Raw genomic sequence first — 22518 nt, 5'->3', positions numbered from 1 at the left:
CCCCAAAATGGAAGCCTCTCCACCCAGTTCCTGTGACTGCCCATGGAAAAGCTGCGAGAGGAGATCTTGGAAGGGCTCTGGTGGGAGGACTGAATGAATCCATCGGCTTTCTCATTTTCTAAGGAAAAAATATTGCATATCATTTACTCCACGGAAATTCTTAGCCCTTTGAGTGAAATGCAAAAAGCCCACTGGAGAGCAGGCTATAAAAACACATCTGTTTCCTGCAAAGGTGAAAGAAAACCCCAATTAAGCAACTTCCGAAAAACCAGCGGCGGCAAAAGGAGTTTGCAAAGCGGGAGCAGGAGCGAGCTGCCCGCCGAGCACCCGAGAGCTGGCGGCGGGTTGTACGCTCAGTTAACCCAGAATCCTGGCCCTAAAAATAGCACTGGAAGGGAAAAAGGATGCATTATTTATGCCGTTCAGTGAGGAAGGAGAAGGAATGAAGAAAGGCAGGAGGAGACCCAAGCCCACCGGAGCCAGCACCCCCCCTCGCCTCCGGGGCTGCCACCCACTCCCACAGCAGCCTGACCCAAATCTGACAACGCAGCTAACACGCCGCGCTGTAAAAAACACCCGACGTTTAAAAGACATTTTTCCACACGTCCGATGACAGCTTCAGATCTACAACAGCTCGGCTGCCAGCACCTCCGAGCCGCTCATAAACAATATAGGAGCTCCCCTCCACCTCGGGTGCCTCTGCGGTTGGTCTCCAGCCGCTCGCAGGACGCCCGGCATCCCATGGAAACACCGCAGCGTTACTGGACCTGGGCGCTCGACAAACAAACAGCAGCAAAAATAAAGCATCGTGGCAGATACAACCTATTACAGATCCTAAAATGCCCCGTTGGAACCTCGCTGCGGCCAACAGGAGCATCTCGAAGCCCTTCACCAGCCACCGAGCCAAGCCCAAAGTGGGGACACGGTTCCATGACTCAGCGTATGTTCTCCCACCACAGCCACGTTTCTCCCACCACAGCCACGTTTCTCCCACCACAGCCACGTTTCTCCCACCACAGCCACGTTATTACAACATCTCGTTTAGGTGGAAGACATTGGCCATGATAAAACCCACTGGAGAACTTCCCGCTCCTCCTCACGCAGGGGCTGATCTCCCTGGGCTGGAGTGCACCCAGGGCTGCCGACGCGGAGGTGCTTCCTGATGGTAATTAATGAACCTGCAGCCCATCTCCAGCGAGAAGAGAGGAAAGGTGGGCTGGAGCCAGGCAGCCGGCGGAGCCAGCAGTCAGGAGGAATCGCCGCGCTCACAGCTACGGTGTCACCAGATGGGTGGACTTGCAAGTTCCTCCAGGCTTCATCGCCTGAAGTTTTGGCAGCGACATGACCACGAGCTCTCTAAATAGAGCAATTCTGGTTCTCATCCTTCTGTTGAAAAAAATAACATCCTCAGACCATGGCGAGGTGCTTCAACGCCTTCCCACTCTGCCCTTAACGGGGAAGCTATCTGTGAGCCGAACTCCCGGCTCCGGCGTTGTTCCCGGGAGGTGCGGCTGTGTCTCCCTGCCCCTGAGCATCCGCTTACTGCTTTGCAGATGATCCATAGGCGACTTCTTCCTACAGAACAAGTCAGCTGCTAGAGCCATCACCCGCCCTCGGTGCCTTCCCAAGCTCCACTGCTGACACACGGAGGTCCTGGGGACTTCAAGCAAGCTGCATCAGCCCATAAAAACCCAGCCAGCAATGAGCAGTATTCCAGTAAAAACCTGGAAACTTGCTGTTCCCCAAACAGTTCTTATTGAAATGCAATGAATCACACCGCGGTTGCTGCCAGCCCACGTCCCCACCACATGCGACGCGGGGTCCCCAAGAAGAGCCCCCATCAGCGAAGAACCCACAACCTCCAGCTGCCATCGCAGCACACTGCTCCCGCCTCGCCGGGGGAAATATTTTGGGGGCAAAACCTTCGTTTTCCCTGGCAGCAAAGCACATGTATGAGCCCGTATCTTCTGCAATACCCCTCCCTGCACTGCAAGAGCTCTGCTCCAAGAGAAGCAGCTTCCAGTTGGAAATCTGCAAGCCCAAACAAACTTATTATAGAAACTAGAACAAATGGCACAATCAAAGCCAAAAAAAATAAAAAAATAAAAGGAAAAAAGCCTTTGCATTTCAAGAGATTCATTATTTAGCTGCAAAATCTCTCCCAGTCTCTCATTTAGCAGAAGCGGCTCCTTAAGAGGTTTTTTTTTAAACCAGTGGAAGAGCTCCAGCAGCCAGTACACACACCTGTGGCACCAGTTTCAAAGGAAGCACATTTCCCTCATTAAAACATCTATTCAAGCCGGAGAAAGTGGGCTTTTTCCCCCCCTCCAACTCAAACACTGCCATGACAGGACTGTATAAAAAGCTAAATTTTAAGTCCTGGCATGAACCTGGCAGAAAGAGGGCAGGACCTGGGAGAGGGGGTAGGGCACAGAGCCCCACGGGCTGGGAAGCTCCCAGTTTAGGCGATAACCAGGAATAAAAAGCCCAGTTTATTCCCTCCAGCCCCACCCAGCACCATGCTACAGGCGTCCCCGAGCCCCACGCACGGGCTGTTCTCCCACCGCTAACCGCAGGGATGCCCTGCTCTTGCCCAGGTTAACAGCCAGCAACAAGCTTACCGCCTTCCCAAAAGCTTTTCTCTCCCTCCACCCTGGATACCGTTTGTTTCTCATTTTTACTGCACATAAAATCGCCATCCAGTTCCTTGCTCCCCCTCGCACGTCGCCGGGGCTACAGCGACGTCTTCCTCGCCATTCCGCACGCTTCAAAGCGCCCACCCCTCCGGCCTCCGCACGACTAACTTCAAAGCACAGGAGATCTGCTTCCAATTGTTAAAACAGGGAGAAAAAACCTCGAGAGGAGTGATTGAAGGTGGTGGCAGGGAGCTGGCGAAGCCCGGCACGCGGGAGCATCGCCGCTCCCGGAGACAGCCCCGTGGAGAGGGAGAGCATCCGTCACCTGCCGGGGAAATATGGATTCATCACTGATGGGAGCAAGATCCAAGAACTGGGTGATGCACTATATCCGAAATGCTGAAGATAACAGCAATAAAACAGGCCCCTGATCATCTAACATCTGCCTGGCCCCAGAAATCTGGTTTGGAGGAGAAAGGCGAGCGGCCGCGGGGCAGTAAGGGCTGGTGGGAGACCTCCCCGGCCGCCTCCCACCCGCACCCAGGAGCCCCGGCGCAGGCAGGGGACGGGCTCGCGCATGGGTGAAGAACCACGAGCATCTCCCAGGGTTTCAGGCAGGCAGAGGGGTCCCACCACAACACCTTTCCCGGGAGAAGGGACCACCTCAGGGCTGAACCCTGGATACGATGGAAACTCGCGGTGCGATGGCATCAGCGTTTTCTCTTGCGCCAGGACCACAGCAATCGACGGTTGGACTCGATGACCTTCGAGGTCTTTTCCAACCTTCATGATTCTACGAATCCAGCAAGGGACAGAGTTGGTGGCACTAAGGGCGGATGCTCTCGGGAAACAAGACTCAACAGCGGGGCTGGCACGCAAGAGTTTGTCATGTTTAAATATTCATCGCCACTCCGCAGAAATAAATGGCTAAAGATGTGCCAAATGGGTTTTAAACCACGTCGGGGAGGACATTTAACGCAGCAGACAACGAACCGCTGCGCTGGGGTGGGAGAAGGACCTGACCCGGGAGCACGGACCCGATCCAGGGCACCACGAGCCGGGTGCTGCGCAGCCCCACGTGGGAACTGGCGGGGAGGGACTCGGCCAGCACTTCCATGGCAAAAGAGAAATTAAAGTAAATCGCAAAGGAGGTCACAAACTGCCTCCAGAATTAAGCACTGACTCTGCTCCGTGGGGAAATCATGTGCCTTGAAGGGCTGAATATTAAATTAAAGCTAATTTTAATAGAATGAAAGAGACAAGAAAAGAAGCCAAGCTACAGATTAAAAAAAACGTAATTAAAATCAGGATGAGGAATTAGAAGCAATTTTCTTCCCTTACAAACAGACAGGTAACTAAAGGTAAAGCATCGTTTGAGCTGTTACAGGTGGACTTTCCAAGCCCACCCTCCGCTGAGAGCCCTCGCTATGGAGGGAAGACGCCCACGGAGGCCGGGGGATTCGCACGTCTCCGAGCATCCCGTCTCACGCTAGCGCATCCCTCCCGGGGCTTGCTGCCTCCTGTGCTGTGTCACAGGAGGGCTGTTGTTCTGCAGGCTCACCCTAGTCTCAGAAATGAGAGAGAAGGAAAGGTTTTGGGGGAGCAAACCCCAAAAACCAAAACCCCCAAAAAAATTCAAGCAGTGCACGAGCTATCTCCTGGCTATGAGCTAACCTCGTCTCTTCTAGCAGCTGGCATCTCAGGAGACATTTCTGTCTGCCTCCAGCAACCGCCCTGCCCTTCCCAGCCCCGGTTTTTATTTTTGTGTTGCCTGAAGACGAGGAAGAAAATAGGTGACCGTGGTCCCCAGAGAGCATCTCTGCTGCTGGCCACCGAGGTTAATGACTTAATCCCCTGCGACTTCAGCCATCTGCTCCAGCGCTACGCACGTGTCACCCCAGCCATCAGCAGCCAAATTAAAATGCAGCCCTGCTCCATAGCTGGTTCTCTCGGAGGGAAGGCGAGGGGCTGCGACCCGCGGGGAGACAGCCAAACCGTCGCACTTTTAGAGGGGATGGGAGGGAAGGGAATAGCAGCACCCAGGCAGGGGCACGGCCAGATCCAGGAGCGATGCGTCACCTCACCCCTGGGAGAACCAGCTCCGTGCCGCCAGGCGCTCTTCAGAAACGGCAATTTCTAACTTTGGATGGCTTAAAGATATTTTCTTCAATGCCGAGAGCACGATGGACCTCATTAGGGAGCGGAGCAGATTTGGTGGGTTCTCGATGGCACCCAATTATAGGTGCATAACGGAGCCAATTAGTGCCTGCAGGTGCTCCCGTGTCAGCTGGGAGGAACTGGGTCCTCGTGGACCGCAGCTGGAGCATCACCACCACCACCTCCGCAGCAGGAGACGGCACAGAGCCGCCCCACGGACCCCCCAAGCACAAGCCCAGGCCAAGCGGGGAGGGAGAAGGGACAAGAACGGATCCGTCCCTGCCACCGCTTCGCCCTCCGGTCCCTCTGCCTGCCAGCTTGCAGCCCCCGTGTCCCTGAGCGGGCCCAAAGGATTATCCTAATCCCCAGGCACTTGTGAAGCCCTTCAGCAACTCGCGCCCAACGCGCTCTCGCTGCGTCGCTCTGTGAGATGATTTCAGCTCCTCTTATCCTCCTCTGTGCTACGAGACAACGACCCAGCTAGAAAAAAAAAGAGTCACACGCCAAAGCGTCCCTGTCCTACAGCCCTCATCAGCATCCAGCTCACGTATCCCGCAGGCCTCCGTCCACCCCCGGCGCTAAAAATACTCTTTCGCTCGATTAATTTGAGCTGGGTTTGACACGAAGTCCGACTCCACAAACATCTCCTGAGCAAGCACCATCGATTTGTTCCCACCCTGCCCCGGACAGCCGAGGTAAGGGGCTCGTGGGACAGCAGACATGGGAGCGGGGACACGAGAGGGCAGGAGGTGGAGGAGATGGATGGGCACCAAATCAGGAGGGACTCCAGGACACGAGGACGCTCGCTCGCAGCCAGCACCCAGCTGTAGACTTCACGATCGCTCAAGTATTCTACGCAAAGCTCAAACACATCCCATCAAACGCATCCACTTCTGACAACTCCAAGCATTTGTCGCATGTTCCTGCTTTGGGAGGCTCGTTCATCCATGCGAGCTATGCTTCATATTAACCAAACCCAGGTTTTTAATGGATCTTCATTTTTTTTTTTTTTCCCCTTACAGGGACTGAAAATCCCAGAAAACGGCAGAAACTCAGGCTTTCCCGGGGCACCTCCCTAGAGCAGCCCGTCCGACCGAGGGACCCCGTCGCAACCGCTGCCAGAGGCCACCCTGGCAAACCCGGATTATTTTGTAATATAAGGAGCTATTCTGGATAACGGCCGAGCCGCTCCTGAACGGATGATTCTGTACGAGACCGATCTAGACGCTGTCCCATATTTCTGTAGCTGCACATCCTACAGCTCTTGCTGTGCAAGCCAACAAACACAAAGGAGTTGGCAAGGCTCCTGCTACGCCTACGCGGAGGAGGCAAATCAGCTGCGCCTGCACATCCGCCAGCCCTCCCCTGCTCTACTCCGCGTACGGCACAAAGTCCTCTGCCCGGCTTATTCATGAATGAGGAGGAGAGAACCTCCTCCAACTCGGCTAACGAAGGGAAAAGGGAGAGTTCCTGAAGGTTTGCAAACAGCTGGAGGAATACACAGAGCAATAAAAAAGCCTTAAAAAAAAAAATCTCTCCCCCACTGCTAAGGTTCATTTACGCGTAATCCACAGAATCCCAGCATGGCAGGGGCTGGAAGGGACCTCTGGGGTCACCCAGCCCAACCCCCTGCCCAAGCAGGGTCACCCAGAGCAGGCTGCACAGCACCGCAGCCAGGCGGGGCTGGAATATCTCCAGAGAAGGAGACTCCACAGCCTCCCTGGGCAGCCTGGGCCAGGGCTCCGTCACCCTCAGAGGGAAGAAGTTCTTCCTCATCTTCAGCTGGAGCTTCCTCTGCTTCAGTTTGTGCCCGTTGCCCCTTGTCCTGTCGCTGGGCACCACTGGAAAGAGTCTGGCCCCGTCCTCCTGACCCCCACCCTGCAGATATTTAGAGGCATTTCTAAGGTCCCCTCTCAGCCTTCTCTTCTCCAGGCTGAACAAGCCCAGCTCACTCAGCCTCTCCTCGTAGGAGAGATGCTCCAGTCCCCTCCTCATCCTCGTAGCTCTCTGCTGGACTCTCTCCAGTAGCTCCTCATCTTTCTTGAACTGGGGAGCCCAGCACTGGACCCAAGCACTGCAGATGGGGCCTCCCCAGGGCAGAGCAGAGGGGGAGGAGAACCTCCCTGACCTGCTGCCCACAGCTAATCCAAAGAGCACCACGTTTGGCAGTAATTGTTACCGGGCTGCGAACGGGCAAGGCTGGGGAGATGCTGTTTGTAAGCACTTCTCAGGAATGAATCACCATCATTCATAGCTCCTGTCACCTGGTTTCTGCCAGAAAGCTGGGAGAGGAGCACGTTGTGACGCGAGGCGATGCCAGCCGGGGAGCTGCCCCACGCTGGGGGTGCAGCACATCCCTGCGGCACGCGCCAAGCCCAGGCAGCACCAACAGCCACTGTCGGGGTGACACCCGCCTAAGCTCTTCACAGATCCGCTCCTACCAAAAGTATTTCTAGAAAACAATAAAAAATAATCCACCACGTAGGAGGCAACGGGCTGCAGCCACCGAGGCAGACTGGGTGCTGCAGCCGGAGCACCCCAAGCACCCCACACTCGATATTTCAGGGTTACGAGGCAGCCGGGGTGATGGATTAAAGCTCCGGCCGCGGCGCGTGGCTCTGCAGGCACAGGCAGGTCCTCTCCACATCTCACCGAGAAGCTGTGCCTGCGTGCTGGGCAAAGCTACAAGAGGGGCTCTGCTGTTCTCCAGGGGAGCGGAGAGCACGGCTCCTGCCCGGGCCTCACTGCTTTCATTGTAGGAAGGGGGGAAAGGAAAAAAAAAAAAGAAAAAGGAAAAAAAAAAAAGAAAAAGGAAAAAAAAAAAAGAAAAAGGAAAAAAAAAAAAGAAAAAGGAAAAAAAAAAAAGAAAAAGGAAAAAAAAAAAAGAAAAAGGAAAAAAAAAAAGAAAAAGGAAAAAAAAAAGAAAAAGTAAAAAAAAAGAAAAAGTAAAAAAAAAGAAAAAGGAAAAAAAAAAGAAAAAGGAAAAAAAAAAGAAAAAGGAAAAAAAAAAGAAAAAGGAAAAAAAAAAGAAAAAGGAAAAAAAAGAAAAAGGAAAAAAAAGAAAAAGGAAAAAAAAGAAAAAGGAAAAAAAAGAAAAAGGAAAAAAAAAGAAAAAGGAAAAAAAAAAAGAAAAAGGAAAAAAAAAAAGAAAAAGGAAAAAAAAAAAAGGCAGTTGACGCTTAAGCTGATCGAGAATAAAATGCCCCTCTGTAATGAAAAGAGGCATGACGCCCGAGAAATGGGATTACGGAGATCCCCTGTGGAAAACCACCCCAGCACGGGGTCGATACCTAATTATCAGCATTATTTCGCCTGGCACCTCTGCCCCGACACAGCAACAACAACCACGGGCACTTCTTGCCCTCTGCTCCACGCCGGGGATGCCCGCAGCACCCGCCAGCGATGCGGGGTACCCCACCACGGATGCTGTCGGGGCAGCACCAGCATCCCCAGCCCCCCCCAGAAACTGGTCCCAAGGCGTGACCAGCCCCGAGGCCGGGCATCACTCAGACCTGTTCAGCTTCGCAGACAGCTCGCTGCTGGGTGGCAGGAGGGACCAACCGCCGGGACGCGCGGCTGGAGGGGGCGATGGATCCATCCGCGTTCCCAAAACAAGGCAAAACACCTTCTGGTGAGCCGCGTGGCTTTGCCCGCGCTCACTGGTGCCTGTTTTCAAAAATATTCTCATTATTTCCACGTGAAGCATCAGTTGATGCGGTTAATTCTGCACCCAGCTCTCTGCTGTGTAACACCAGCTCTGCCAGCGAGCTGCCGTACCGGGGTGACGGCCACAGGAGCAGGCATTTTTTCAGGCTTAGGACCAGGCAAGCAGCTTCATGAAATGAGATATTATTAATGAGCCCTTCTGGACTGAAAAAAAAAAAATAAATAAAATAAAATTGAAGAGACTATAAATTCTCGGTCCAGAACACAGCGGCACGCCGAGCAGCTCCCTCCCTTGCTTACAGGTTCCTCCTGGCCAAGGACCAACAACCAGCTCAGAAAGCTCTCCCGCAGGCTCCCTTTCAGCAGAAACACTGCAGTGCAGCAGCTGCTGGCCAGGAAACCTCTCGCTTGGCTGCTTTCCCCCGCGGGCACCGGCAAGGCTGGGGGGTCCCTCCCGTCCCACCAGCGCCAGGGTGCCGGTGCCGCCGCCTTACCCGATGCGCTCCTGCTCCATCTCCTCCATCTTCTCGGCCCGGGCGATGACTCGGTTGATGATCTCCTTCTCCTCGTCCGTCAGCTCCTCGCCTTTGCGCTGCCGGTCGGGCTGGGTGCCCCGCGCTGCCCAGCCAGCGGGGAGCCTGCGGGGAGAGGGGGCTGGGGCTTCGTCCACAGATCACACGTGTGTGCGGGCAAGAGCCTGGCACCAATTCCCAAACCCGGGGAAGAAGGGGTACGATACCCCCCCGCCCGCCAAGCTCCCCTCTAGCCAGCTCATGACCTCCACCCGCCAGCTGGAAGCTCTTTTTCCCATTTTTGGGGGTCTTCACAGGGAAACTTGTTTCATATCGTGAAAATCTATTTCCTTTTCAAAAATATTCTCATTATTTCCATGTAAAGCATCGACCAATGTGGTTAATTCTGCACCTGGCTCTCTGCTGTGTAACACCAGCTCTGCCAGCGAGCTGCCGTACCGGGCTGATGGCCACAGGAGCGGGCATTTTTTCGGGTACCTTTCCTCAAACATGGGAGTTTCTCCTCTCCTAACACCATTTCCAAAGATCCTTTCGCACAGCGAGCACAGCCTGGGTGCCAGGCAGCCTTAACCTGGTGGCACGGTGACATCTGCCACTCAGCCCCGCAATTAGCGGGCGGCAGAGGGGCATCGCTAACGAAGGATGCAAAAGGCGAACACTCCTCCTCCCCTCATCTTTCTGCTCACCTAAAGACCTTTCCTGGGTCTTTTCCCCCGGGCTGGGCAGACCCGTATAGTATTAAACCTTAGAATTCATTAAAGCCCTGTGCAACTCTTCCCAGAATTAATTGCTTTTTTCTTGCATCCAGGGCAAGGTTTTATTGTTCTCTCAGGACCGTCAGGGTAGCAGGGAAAGAGCAATAGGCCAGAAATAAAAACCGAGCGAGATACTCACTGCTCCTTCTCGCTGCTGGGAGGCACAGGGAAAGAGAGGGAACAAGGATTAGGTGAGAGAAGGGACGAGGCCGGCTTGGGGTGACAGTCCCCGACAGCGTGTCCCTCTCCACTGCTCCTCCGAAGCGACGCAGAGCAGCGAGCTGCCAACCTGAGCTTCGCCCAACCCCTGCATCACCCAGGCACCCAAAACCAGCACCCAGCTGGGATGGAGATCCGCCACGGCGTGGGATGCAGCATCACCTTGCAGGGCACCCAGACAGACGGACGGGGCTCCTCGGCGGCGGCAGGGTGCGTGCACACCCATGGGTCCATGTCCACCCCACCCATGGGTCCATGCCCAGCCCACCCATGGGTCCATGCCCACCACCTTTCTCAGTGGGTTTAGGAGGCAGCATGGCAAAATGTCCCCATCTGACAGCGCAAACCCAGTTCCCAGTGTCCCCAGAGGAAGAACCGAGGTGGCTGCACCCGCCTGGCCTCCCACCCGCAGGGACTCTCCTCCACCCCATCCCAGCAGCATCCCCTCCTCTCACCTGGCCCGGAGAGACATGGTCCTGTCGCTGGGGCACATCCACCGGTCAGCGCTGCCGCCCACCACCGCGTCGGTCATCGCCAGCTGCCGAGGGCACCCGCCGAGCGCGTCTGGGCACACCGGGGCTCCGCCGACCCGCGCCGACTCGGCACGCCGGGGAGCTCAGTCGCTTCGCTCGTCTTCCCGTGCTCCCAGGTAGCACCGACGCCAACAAAGGTAACCTGGTGCTTGCCAGGCTGTGGGGGAAAAAAATATTTAAAAAACCCAAAAATCATACCGGGCAGGGCTTTATTTTTGGCATCAAGAGGAGCGGGAGGAGGGAGGGGAACAGGAATGTCACTTCAGTTGCTGTCTCGATACCGTGCACGAGACGCAGGAGCCAACAACTGCCACCCTCCCAGGAGGGCAAGGCAGCTGCAGGAGTAATTAATGAGCTACCTGACCTCACATTAATTACGAGGCTTCAGAGCTGGGAGGGAAGAGCATGTTTCCATTTCAGGGGGGGAAAGAAAAAAAAAAACAAACAAACCCACAAAACACCACAAACTTAAAACTAGGAAATTTTCCCCCCAAAACCCAGTACGTCACCCCGTCCTCCCTCAAACCACATTCCCTCTGGAACAAAGCTCCTTTTTCATTTTTGTTCGCTAAAGTTTTTGCAAAAATGAAGCCTGGAGAGGTGCTGGAGGAGGACCTGGCACAGGACCCAGACACCATATTCTGTCTACTCATCTCCAGAAGATTCATCAAGAAGGGGACCTCTTTAAACCCTTCTCCCTTCAGCAAAACTGACAGTTCTCATTAAAAAACAAGTTGAGGTAAAATTCAGAGCCTGAGTGCTAATTTATTGCCATTTTCTGGGGCTGTTTTCCCCCTGCACCCACTGCCTCTACTCACTGCACAGGGACGGGGACTGGCCAGTAAAGCCAGAGCTGATGCCACCCAGCATCGCCCACAGCACAGCGACGGATCCAACCGTCCCACCAGCTTTACTGGGGGGAAACCAGTGCAGGCAGAGCAGCGTCCCCCAGCCAAGGGCAGCGCAGGATCCATCCCCCTGCCCAGCCTGTGGGATGCTCCCACTATGCCGTGAGCCACCGGCACGCCCGGACCGCTCTCAGGATGGTCCCCGAGAGCCGAGGGTGCAGCTTGCGGGTCCACGGATGGCATCGCCCACGGGTATCGCTCGTGAAGGGAGAAGCTGAGGTCGAGCCTCCCTTTAGAGTCATTAAGGGGGAAATAAAAGAGAAAAGGCAATCCCTCCGCGAAGGCTTTGCTGCCGCGCTAACGAGAGCGCCGGGCACCGAGGAGGATATGGATCACCCCTTTGGTCAGATCCTCAGCTGATGGGGGAAGATTTTGTGGGTTTTCCCCCATCCATCTCCTCTGCGGAGCCGGCTTGGGGTACCCACGGGGATCCCCCCGCAGCAGCAACCTCCCGCATTGCTCACGGGACCTGCATCCGAATCGCTTCCTCCTGCCTGCAGCAGAATGTCAAAAAAACCCAACCCATAAAAGCCCAAACGCCTCCACAGAGCCTGGCCCGCGGGCCGGCCGTCCTCCCAGACCTGCGGCCCTGGGAAGATGCTGCCCCAGATTCCTCCTCAGCTGGACGGGACCGCTCAGCCGCCCACTCCCGCCGGGTCCCCGCGCCGAAGCAGCGTCCCAGAGCCACCAGCAGGTCCCAGTGGGACCAGAGCTCAGCCCAGACCCGGCAAATGCACCTTTGCAGGGCGCAAAGAGACTCCGGCTCTCGGCAAAACTCTAGCGTGGGGAACCAGGGGGGTGTCCCAAGTGGAGGATGGAAAACGGGAAAATGGAACCATCCCACTGAAATCACAAACGCTGAGCCATGAAAAAATGTGCAACGTTCCCAGAAAGGGGGGAAAAAAAAAAAATGTAATTCCCATCCTCTACTTCCTGCTCTGCTATATTGCAGGAGTTTCTCCATCGGTCTCTGAAGAGCCAGCAGAGATTTGAGGATCACCTTTGCTTCAAAATTCCAAAAATACAGATATATCTATATTTAAAAAAAAAAAGCAAAGCACGTGGGGTAATTAGTGCTCCGGTGGTTTCACACCGCGCCTGTTCCGGTGCCAAACCAGCAGGCTCTGATTGACAAGGTCAGTTAAATAAGCAAATTGTTCATTTCCATCCCCACCGCCGCCTGCCCCGGTCTGCACTGCAGCACCAAGCTCGCGCCGGGGCCGCGGGGTCCCGCCGGGCTTTGGGGAGGCACGGGAGGAGAAGGGACTTGCCCAAGGTCAGGCGGAGCAGGAGCAGCTGCCCCGGCCCTGCAAAGAACAGGGGAAAATCCCAGTTTTTCCCCAGCGAAGAGGGCAGGGCGCTCACCGGCGCTTTGGCCAGCGGGGAGGAAATCGCCTTCCCCCAGCTGGAACTTTCTGGTAAGAACAGAGCGGCCGCGCTTTGTGGCGGGTGGAGAAGAGCCCAGGTTCAGCTCCTGGAGGAATACAGAAGCCTTTCCCTCCGCCTATAAATAATAGATTCTGAAGATCTACTTAGCATTACTTCCAGCAGCCACTCTGCCTTGCCCTAATGCTTGGTTCTGCATTTTTAGCTCACAGTAAAGAACAAAATAACAGCTTACGGTGGCTTTTCCCCCCCGCCAAACCCTTGCTCACAAGCCAAAGGACGTGGCAACCCACGTCGCGAACGACGGGATGCAGGAGCACTTGGTTAATGAAATGGAAAAGTCCCACCCTAGGAGGACGCCAGGACCTCCCAGGGTCTGGCTGTCCCCAGAGGGTCCCAGGACCGGCTCCCCCAGGTCCCCCTCATCCCCGGCGGCTCGAGGTTCCCCGATGGCAAGCGGAGGTCGGGAGGAGCGAGGCGGCAGCTCCCGCCGGCGTGACCGCGGCGCGTCCCGGGCAGAGCCAGGAATAGAAGCGAGGTTCTTAATTTCTGGCCTTTAGGAAGAGCCACATGACTCTCCACACGCCGCTCCGTTACTTCTGTACGACGGAGCCCCTGAATTTGATCATGCCTTGATAAAAAGGGATTGAACGCCTTCCGTGAATCGCCCTGCCGCTCCCCGAGCCGCCGGCGCTGCCGTCCCGCGCGTGGACGCCTCCCGCTCCCAGCCGAGAGGTGCCGGCTCACGCGCCCATCGCCAGCACCCACAACCCGGCAGCTGGCAAGGTCCCCCTCGCCCCGCAGCAGCCCTGGGTGGGCAGGGAAAGGCAGCGGGACCCCCACGGCACGAGCCCACCCTGCCCCACGGGCACCGTGAGGGACGTGGGGCTGCCGGAGCCCCAGGCAGGACCTGAAGCCACCCACGCTGCCACCACCAACCGGGCTCCCGCAAAGAGAGACGGTCACAGGGCTGCCCAAACACACCGGTTCAGCCACCTGGAAATAACACATCGGGGTAGAAAACAGAAAATTCAGTCTTTTAAACACTCCCAGCGCAACAATCAGGCTTTTTACGGCGAGCTCAACATTTCACACTTGGCGGTGCCTGCAGAGACCGTCTCCACCAGCAAAGACACTGACACAGGCAACCTATTTCCCCAGCCTCCTCAGCTCTGCAATGCAGCTTTCTTAAATATTGAATAAGTCTGCCGCTCTCCACCACCTGCCAGTGCCAATGATGAGGTAATTTTTGCATTGACAAAGCCCAACGCGATTAATCCGGTTCGAAAGCGCAGGTTTTAGAGCCCGTCCGCTCACTCGGCGAAACGCGCTGGCAGACGGAGCATCGCCGGACCCCAAATAACCCAAACTGCTGCTCGGATGCCAAGTGGGCGATTATTTCTGCGTGTCATCCCCAGACAGGAGGTTTTGAACTCGGACGGACCCAGATGCCATCCTCTGCCGGGCTGCCGGGGTTTCCACGCCAGCTCCAAGGCCAGCCCAGGCACGGGGGCTGATTTACGCTCCCCAGCGCGACGCCGGAGCCGGGGATGGGGAGGGAAAAACGGGGTGCGAGCATGTAACCGCCTGATGGGAGTCCCCAGCCCCTTGCTCGTGGAGAAGGGGTGTTCTGGGGTGACGAGGACCCAGTGGGGACCCCCCAGCCGTGCAGCGAGAGAGCAAATGCAGAAGCTGGGATGCACAAGCAGCCCCAGGATGGGAACCGTGCCTCCCCGCCACTAACACATGCCCCCAAACAGCATTTTTTGCTGGAACTCTCCCCCAGCTAGCGATGACACTCGCCGCCATCTCACGAGCCCATCAGGGCCAGATCCTGCCCTCCTCCCTGCCCCAGCATCGGCACTCAGGGGAGCTGCGCAAGCTGCAGGGGACCCCGGGTCCCATCCGGAGACCCTGCACAGACACCGCACCCCCCGTGTCCAGCTCTGCCCCCAGCATCTCGCAACACCCGGGCTCTTCCTTTCCCAGGAAGAAAGAGTTTGCCCAGCGCAGGAGCCACGCACGCCCCATGGCATCCATCCCCTACGGCGTGCGTGCGTGGCTCTAGGGGCCACGGAGAGCTGCCCGAGCAGACCACGGGGTGCTCGCTCCCCTCCAGGGTCAGGCAGGGTTTGGTACTACTGGGTTTACCTGCGGGGAGGGAATAAAATATGTAAATAGCCCCCAAAGCAGCTGTGTAATGCTGCAAAATAACCAGCAGCCCAGCTGGAGGGGCAGGAGGGAAGCCCAGCCCCGAAGGGTCCCACGCACCGAAACCCCCTCGAATCCCAACATCCCTGGGGCAGCCACCATCCGCGCTTTGTCTCCTCTCGGGGGCAAATTGTTTTCAAAATCCCAGCATGGCAGGGGCTGGCAGGGACCTCTGTGGGTCACCCAGCCCAACCCCCTGCCCAAGCAGGGTCACCCAGAGCAGGCTACAGAGCACCACGTCCAGGCGGGGCTGGAATATCTCCAGAGAAGGAGACTCCACAGCCCCTCTGGGCAGCCTGGGCCAGGGCTCCATCACCCTCAGAGGGAAGAAGTTCTTCCTCATGTTCAGCTGGAGCTTCCTCGGCTTCAGTTTGTGCCCGTTGCCCCTTGTCCTGTCGCTGGGCACCACTGGAAAGAGTCTGGCCCCGTCCTCCTGACCCCCACCCTGCAGATATTTAGAGGCATTTCTAAGGTCCCCTCTCAGCCTTCTCTTCTCCAGGCTGAACAAGCCCAGCTCCCTCAGCCTCTCCTCAGAGGAGAGATACTCCAGTCCCCTCCTCATCCTCATAGCCCTCCGCTGGACTCTCTCCAGTAGCTCCTCACCTTTCTGGAACTGGGGAGCCCAGCACTGGACACAGCACTGCAGATGGGGCCTCACCAGGGCAGAGTAGAGGGGCAGGAGAACCTCCCTCGCCCTGCTGCCCACACTCCTCTTGATGCACCCCAGGATCCCATTGGCCTTCTTGGCACCCAGGGCACGCTGCTGGCTCATGGTCACCCTATCGTCCCCCAGCACTCCCAGTCCCTCTCCACAGAGCTGCTCTCCAGCAGCTCAGCCCCAGCCTGTACTGGTGCCTGGGGTTGTTCCTCCCCAGGGCAGGACCCTGCCCTTGCCCTGGTTGAACTTATCTTAGAGAGTTCGGGCACAACTGGGCAAGCCGCTTTACGGACGGCACTTCAGCAAACAGCCCACGTTCAAGACTTTCCTTCAAAAAGCAGCAAGAGAGGCAGAACTCGGCTGGTGGGAACGTGTGGGAGCCGCAAACTGCGGCTGCTCAGCCCGGAGCTGCCCGCAGACGCCCGGAGGGGCCCGGTGTCGGGGCACAGGACAGCAGGACAGCCACGCCGCGACTCCAGGCGACGCACCGAGTGACCCATGCGTCCCCACCGCCCGGCAACGCCGCTCCGGCGCGAGGTGGGATCAGACCCCGGGGCGCAGAGCCCTCCGACAAAGCCAGGGCCAGGGGTCCTGGAAATCCAGCTTTCGGGAAAGACTCAGAACCGATGAGTCTTCATCCACTGTGCCCACGCCGGACCCTTAGAGGAACCGAGGCCCCGCAACTTCCCGCGCCAGCTTGGCACTAGTTGGTTAATTAAGGCTTAACGTGGCCCCGCGGGTAACCGACAGCCACAACCCACGGGTGACAGCGGCGTACGCGAAACGCAAAGCGACGGAAGCCCTGGTGCCCCGATCCCACGGCCGCCCCGCGAGCCCAGCCGGCAGCACCCTGCCTGCAGCACCCACCCAGCCCCACGGCACGCCGCGACGGGACCGCCACGGCATGGGACGCTGCTTGACGGCGCGGGGTGCTCACCCGGGCAGCTCAACCTGCCCCCCAGCTAAACCCACGCCACAGCCCAGCCTGGGGCACCAAGGCTACCAGCTCTCCCCAGTGGCAACGCCTTGGGTCGGCCAACACCTCTGCCACCTTTACATTCACCTCAGGTGCTCAGAGATGCCTTTTTTTTTCCCCCCCTTCCCCTTAATTCCCAGCTCCCTGTCATCCTCCAGAAAAAGATCCATCCCAAGGCAGCCGAGCAGCAGCGTACAGTCCATTTTCCTTAAGCAGCACGCTGACATTTCCTCCAGCAGCTCCTTCACGAAACCAAACACCGTTATGATGCTGTCACAAGGATTTACTACCGCTGATTAATTGCGGGAAGGACAACGGCAGGGAAAAAAAAAAAGAAAAAAATAACTTCTGGGTTTGCACAACTCACCCGTGGCTGCCGGGGCTGAGGGGCTCCGGCCAGGCGATGCCCCAAGCCTCCCCGGTGCCATTAAACGCGGCGGTGGCGTTGCCATCGCTCCTCTCGCCGCGGCAGAGCTGCTCCGAAGGCTGCTTAGCAACAGATCTCCGCACCGATCCAGCGCACCGATCCGGCACGCCGCCCTCGATTCGGGCACTGCCAGGGACGGGGCACATGGCTGGAGCTGTCGGGGTGACCCGGTCCCATCAGGGACCCCCACGCCGCGATGGCAGCTGAAGATGTGAAAAGGCTGGGAAGCACCGGCCGGGCCGGCGATGCCGAGCGTGCTCGGAGGCAGCGGGTTCCCTGCTCGCTGCCGGTTTCCCAAAGGTGGTGACAGTCCCTGCAGGATGCCCCAGCGGGGCTCGAGGACCGCGGCATCGGTAGCCGGTGGTGGGCACGCGCCCCGCTCCCGGACCACGACCCTGGGTGAGGGATGCTCAGGGCTGCGAAGCCACCCGACTTGAGGGTGGCAGGGATGCCCAGCCGGGGCCAGGCTGTCGCGGAGGAGCCACGCAGAGCCAGGCACCCCACAACAACCCTGTGCAGAGGGGTGCCCCCCCCCAGCCCGACCCTCCCCAAGAGCCGCGGGGAGCCCAGCCACCGGCAGAGAGGGGCACGCAGCCGCCCGGCTCAGCGACTGCAGCTCCCGGGGAGATGCTGGGCTCCCAGCTTCCCCAGTCACCAAATCCAGCTCCTTTCCCTCCCCATGCACCCCCGTGAAGCTGGACCTGACCCCATCACCAACGGATTGGGCTCAAAGGGGAGAGCCCGTACCCACCTTCGGGGGCTGGAGGAGAGCAATGCTGCTCAGCCCCACGCAGGTACCAACAGGGACAGAGCCAGGGCATCCTCCAGCACCAGAAGGTTATAAACCACCCCAGTTGCTCATCCCAGCCTCCAGCTTAATGAGGATGGGGGAATTAATCAAGCTGGCCCTGGGGGCACTGCCTCGGGGGAGCAGAGCTCTCCTCCCCGCCCAGACCTTGAGTGCTCGGTTGGGACCACCTGGAGCGATTCATTACCTGTTACCATTAATTGGCAGTGACTGCAGTGGCATCGTCACCTGGCTGCGGGCAGGAGGAGGGCACGGGGCCAGGGCCACCAGGACCATCTGGTTTTCAGGTCCCGGAGAAAGTCCCTCAAAAGTTAAGCACAAAAAGAGACTCCACAGCTGCAAGTCCCCTCACCCTTCCTCTGCAGCTTTCCTCCCCTCGCCCTTTCCGACACCGGGGAAGGTTTAACACCAGCACACATAAACCCGCACGGTCACGGAGTCACAGCAGGGTCCCGCAATGGGCTCCCGGGTTTCTACCCTCGCTGCAAAAGGGCGCTCCACACACACAAAAAAAAATGTGCTTTTTTTTTCCACATTCCACATGCTTTTCAGCTCTCCTGGAGAGCCAGGGCAGCGCAAAACCAAGACTGCAAAGGAGGAGAAAGCAGAGCAGCAGGCTGGAGCCAGCGCCAAGCAGGGGATGGTATTTGCACCCGGGTGGGTTGCTCCTAACGGGGCTGGGGGGTCAGAGGCAGGGGGGGCTTTGCTGGAAGTCCATCCTGCAGACCACGCACGCAGGTGACGGCAAAGAGCTCCCACCGCATCGCCCGGATACGGCACAGCCCTGCCGGAGGCTGCGGGGCTGCCGCAGACCAGCATCGCCCACCCAGCGCTGCTCTCCCCGGGGGATGCCCAGCAAAGTGCCCCCGGGACGCCGCGGCAGCCCCCCCATTCAGCGCGTGGGGCTCTGACCCACGGCCCCGCGTACCCCGGGCCGATCCCCACCAAAGGGCTGACCACAGATCTCCTGAGTCAGCCCCTACAGCAAAAGCGAGCAGCTCGCTAAATCCCTACCAGATGAGTGATGCATCATCAAATAAAGCCCAGTATCACAACATTAACAACATTTATTTTCGGGCTAAGCTGCAGCCTGGGCTTTTGATACCAGTAATTAAAGAAAATGGTTCATCTGTTCGCTTCTTCGCATCCCTGGAGCCAACTGTCCGTGTTTTGAAGCCCTGGGTTATCTTTTTTTTTTTTATCGCAGCCTCCCGAGGAGGGGGATCAGGCTCCATCCCAGGAGCGGTGCAGCACGGCCCAAGCCCACAGCAGAGCCACGTTCAGGGCAGCCGCCCCGCTCGGAGCTTTTTTAGCATTGAAATAAAGAAGCATCAATTGCTCAAAGACAAATTGCTGCTCCGGTTGGTACCTGAAACCAGCAGAATTAAGGAGAAAGGCACCAGCAAGAAAGAGCACCAGGTCCCCCTCCCCGAAACCACCTGTCCCCGGGAACAGCAGCACCAAGCAGCCTCCGCCTGTTTTCCGAGGGGGTTGGTTTTGCCTCCAGGTTTCAGGCTACGGCTCCGAACGGCTTTTAATGCTGTTTGCCACACTTTCTCCTCTGCCCTGGGAAAGGAGCAGGGAAGGCACCCGCCAAAGCCCCGAGCCGGGCAGCGATGCCCTTCCAGAGCCCCAGCTGGGAGCAGCAAACCCGGAGCACCCCGGCAGCGCTCGGGCCACGACGGCCTCTGCACCCCACCGCTGCCAGGCACCCAGGGAAGGGGCTCAGCCCCCCGGGGACGGGGACAAGAGGCAATTTCAGGGATCCAACACCCCCAGACGCCCAAACCCGCTCCAAAGTTGCCCACGGCCAGGGCCAAGTCCCAAAGGCGACGAGCAGAGCATCCCGAAGGGGCGATGCCAGCCCCGCACCAAGCCGGGTGCCAGCTCCCACCTCTGCCACCGGGCACCCACGGGAGACGCGGCCGTGGGGGGGGGGAGGGGTCACCCACCACCCGCACGCCTCCGGGACGCCGCAACTTTCCCCCCCCCCGGGCTTGCTGCACCCCGCAAGCGGGCGAACGGGGTGCGGGGGGGATTCCCTTTGGCCGAGCACCCCCCCGATCTGCACCCTCTGCCCCTCCGCAGCGGGGACCCCCCCCCCAGGGACCCCCTCCCCGCTCCCCCCGGGGGAGAGGAGCGGCGAGACCCCCCCCTTTCCCCCCCCACCGGCCGCTCTCCCCGCCCGGCTCCAGCGCCTGGGCAAAGGCGGGGGGCCCGATCCCCGCTTACCTGGGCCGGGGTCCTCTCCCCCCCGCGCCGGGCTCGGCTCGGCTCCCCGGCAGCACTGCGGAGCGGGGCGGGGGCGGTGCGGGGAGGGGACACGGCCGGGGCCGGCCCCGCTCCACCGCCCACCCCGGGGCAAAGCGGGGCGGGTCCCGTCCCCCCCCCCCCCCCCCGGTCCTCCCTCCCCTCCACCCCCCCGGCTCCCGCAGCTCGCTGCGGGGGGGGGTTAGAGGCAGCGGCAGCCCCTCCCTGCCCATCCTTGCCATCATCCCCCCCCCCATCCTCTGAGGACGCGGTTTTTTTACCCCCCCTCCCACACACACATCACCTGGGAGAGACTGGGCTGTGGGCATCTCCCCCCCCCCGCCCCGCCCGCAGAACCCCCACCCCCACCCCAAGCATCTCCCCCCCAGCCAAAAGCCGGGGGAGCATCTTGCCCGGCCGGGGTCCCCATCGCTGGGGTCCGGGCCCCCTGCCCCCGGGTTTAAGCAGCGCGGGGGATCCCGCACCCCTTGCCCAGCTCAGCCCGCAGGACCCACGCGAGGCCCACGCCGGAGCTTCAGCACGGGTCTGAGCTTCAGGAGAGCATCCCATGGCGTCTGCGGGAGCGGGCACTGCGGGGAACTGGGAGGGCAGCCCCATTTTAGCTGCTTTCGATATTCCAGTGGGGAACTGTAACACCCTCCGGCTTTCCCAGCTTTCCCAGCAGATCTCCTGCCAACCTGGACAGGCTGGAGAGTTGGGCAGAGAGGAACCTGATGAGGTTCAACAAGGGCAAATGCAGGGTCCTGCACCTGGGGAGGAACAACCCCAGGCACCAGTACAGGCTGGGGCTGACCTGCTGGGGAGCAGCTCTGTGGAGAGGGACTGGGAGTGCTGGGGGACGACAGGGTGACCATGAGCCAGCAATGTGCCCTGGGTGCCAAGAAGGCCAATGGGATCCTGGGGTGCATCAAGAGGAGTGTGGGCAGCAGGGCGAGGGAGGTTCTCCTCCCCCTCTGCTCTGCCCTGGGGAGGCCCCATCTGCAGTGCTGGGTCCAGTGCTGGGCTCCCCAGTTCAAGAAAGATGAGGAGCTACTGGAGAGAGTCCAGCGGAGGGCTACGAGGATGAGGAGGCGACTGGAGCATCTCTCGTACGAGGAGAGGCTGAGGGAGCTGGGCTTGTTCAGCCTGGAGAAGAGAAGGCTGAGAGGGGACCTTCGAAATGCCTCTAAATATCTGCAGGGTGGGTGTCAGGAGGACGGGGCCAGACTCTTTCCAGTGGTGCCCAGCGACAGGACAAGGGGCAACGGGCACAAACTGAAGCAGAGGAAGTTCCAGCTGAACCCGAGGAAGAACTTCTTCCCTCTGAGGGTGACGGAGCCCTGGCCCAGGCTGCCCAGGGAGGCTGTGGAGTCTCCTTCTCTGGAGATATTCCAGCCCCGCCTGGACGCGGTCCTCTAGGGCCTACTGTAGGTGACCCTGCTTCGGCAGGAGGGTTGGACTAGATGACCCACAGAGGTCCCTTCCAACCCCTGCCATTCTGTGATTCTGTGATTCAGCGGCTCCCGCATCGTCGCTTGCTAGGTGAAGCAAGGTGGACGGGTTGTCTTCTGGCAGGAGGGGACGGAAATCAGAGCTAGGCTCACACCTCGGCACGGGTGGCCAAAGAGGGAAAGCTGATAAAAAGAGTTTGATAAAAGGATGCTGCGAGCTGGAGCCGAGGGGGTGAGAGACGGCTCCGGGCTGTCCCTGCGAGCAGGAGGAGACCACCAGGCTCTAAGCAACGCTTGGCCACGGCCGAGGATGCGACGCCCGAGTCAGAGGGGAAGGGAAGTTTCCCCTTCCTGTAGCTGGATTCCAGAATTTCTATATAAAACATTTTCAACGGGTTGTACGTAAGCCTTTCATGAAAATCCTACTGCGTTTTGGATTTAAAAAGAAATCCCTGAAGAGACAGAAATCCTTAGAGGACGAAGCATGTTCCTGCCTTCAGCAAGGAAAGTCTTCCACCACTCAAGGTGGAACGTTGATTAGCATTCATCTAGATGCTTGACGGACACCTTCTCCTCTTCCAGGCTCAACTCTGTATTTTTATTTAGTGAAAGAATGCCTCGCTGATGCAAAGTAGTTGGAGAGACAAGCACAGTACTTTCAAGCTGATCTGTCTTGACACCTTCCTTGGAGATTCACAAAAAGCAGCAGCATGTGCAGAAATTTGAAAATCAGATCTGAAACTCGCTTTTCAGAAAGGAAAAAAGCGACACCTGCAATCCTCTGTTCCGAATACCTGGCACTTCCCCTCCCCCTTTTTTAGCCTTTCTTCTAAAAATAAAAGAGCCAGCTTGATTTTTGTTGAATTATAAATACATTTTGGCAGTCTGGCATCTCCTGCAGCACATCAAAGCATGGGAGTTTTATTTATTTATTTCCTCTCAGG

The 22518-nt window shown here is 58.2% G+C and overlaps 1 protein-coding gene across 5 annotated transcripts in view; it reads right to left on the bottom strand.

Annotated features, from left to right (window-relative positions):
* RPH3A (rabphilin 3A) overlaps positions 1 to 20244 on the bottom strand; it is a 36485-nt gene extending 16241 nt beyond the window's left edge. For 2 of the 5 annotated variants that reach the window (XM_075434740.1, XM_075434744.1), the window contains exons 1-4: positions 20106 to 20243; positions 10422 to 10656; positions 9887 to 9901; positions 8954 to 9097 (exon numbers count right to left, since the gene is read on the bottom strand). In XM_075434740.1, the coding sequence (XP_075290855.1) occupies positions 8954 to 9097; positions 9887 to 9901; positions 10422 to 10498 (236 nt within the window). In that variant the 5' untranslated portion in view covers positions 10499 to 10656; positions 20106 to 20243. Of the gene's footprint in view, positions 1 to 8953; positions 9098 to 9886; positions 9902 to 10421; positions 10657 to 17005; positions 17119 to 17816; positions 17839 to 20105 lie in introns of those variants that run through there. The other 3 variants (XM_075434743.1, XM_075434742.1, XM_075434741.1) reach the window with 3 other exon arrangements.
* Positions 20245 to 22518: the final 2274 nt, after the last annotated feature.

Source organism: Opisthocomus hoazin, chromosome 13, assembly GCF_030867145.1.
Source record: "Opisthocomus hoazin isolate bOpiHoa1 chromosome 13, bOpiHoa1.hap1, whole genome shotgun sequence".
Taxonomy (NCBI): domain Eukaryota; kingdom Metazoa; phylum Chordata; class Aves; order Opisthocomiformes; family Opisthocomidae; genus Opisthocomus; species Opisthocomus hoazin.
This window is presented reverse-complemented; position numbering and strand designations above follow the sequence as displayed.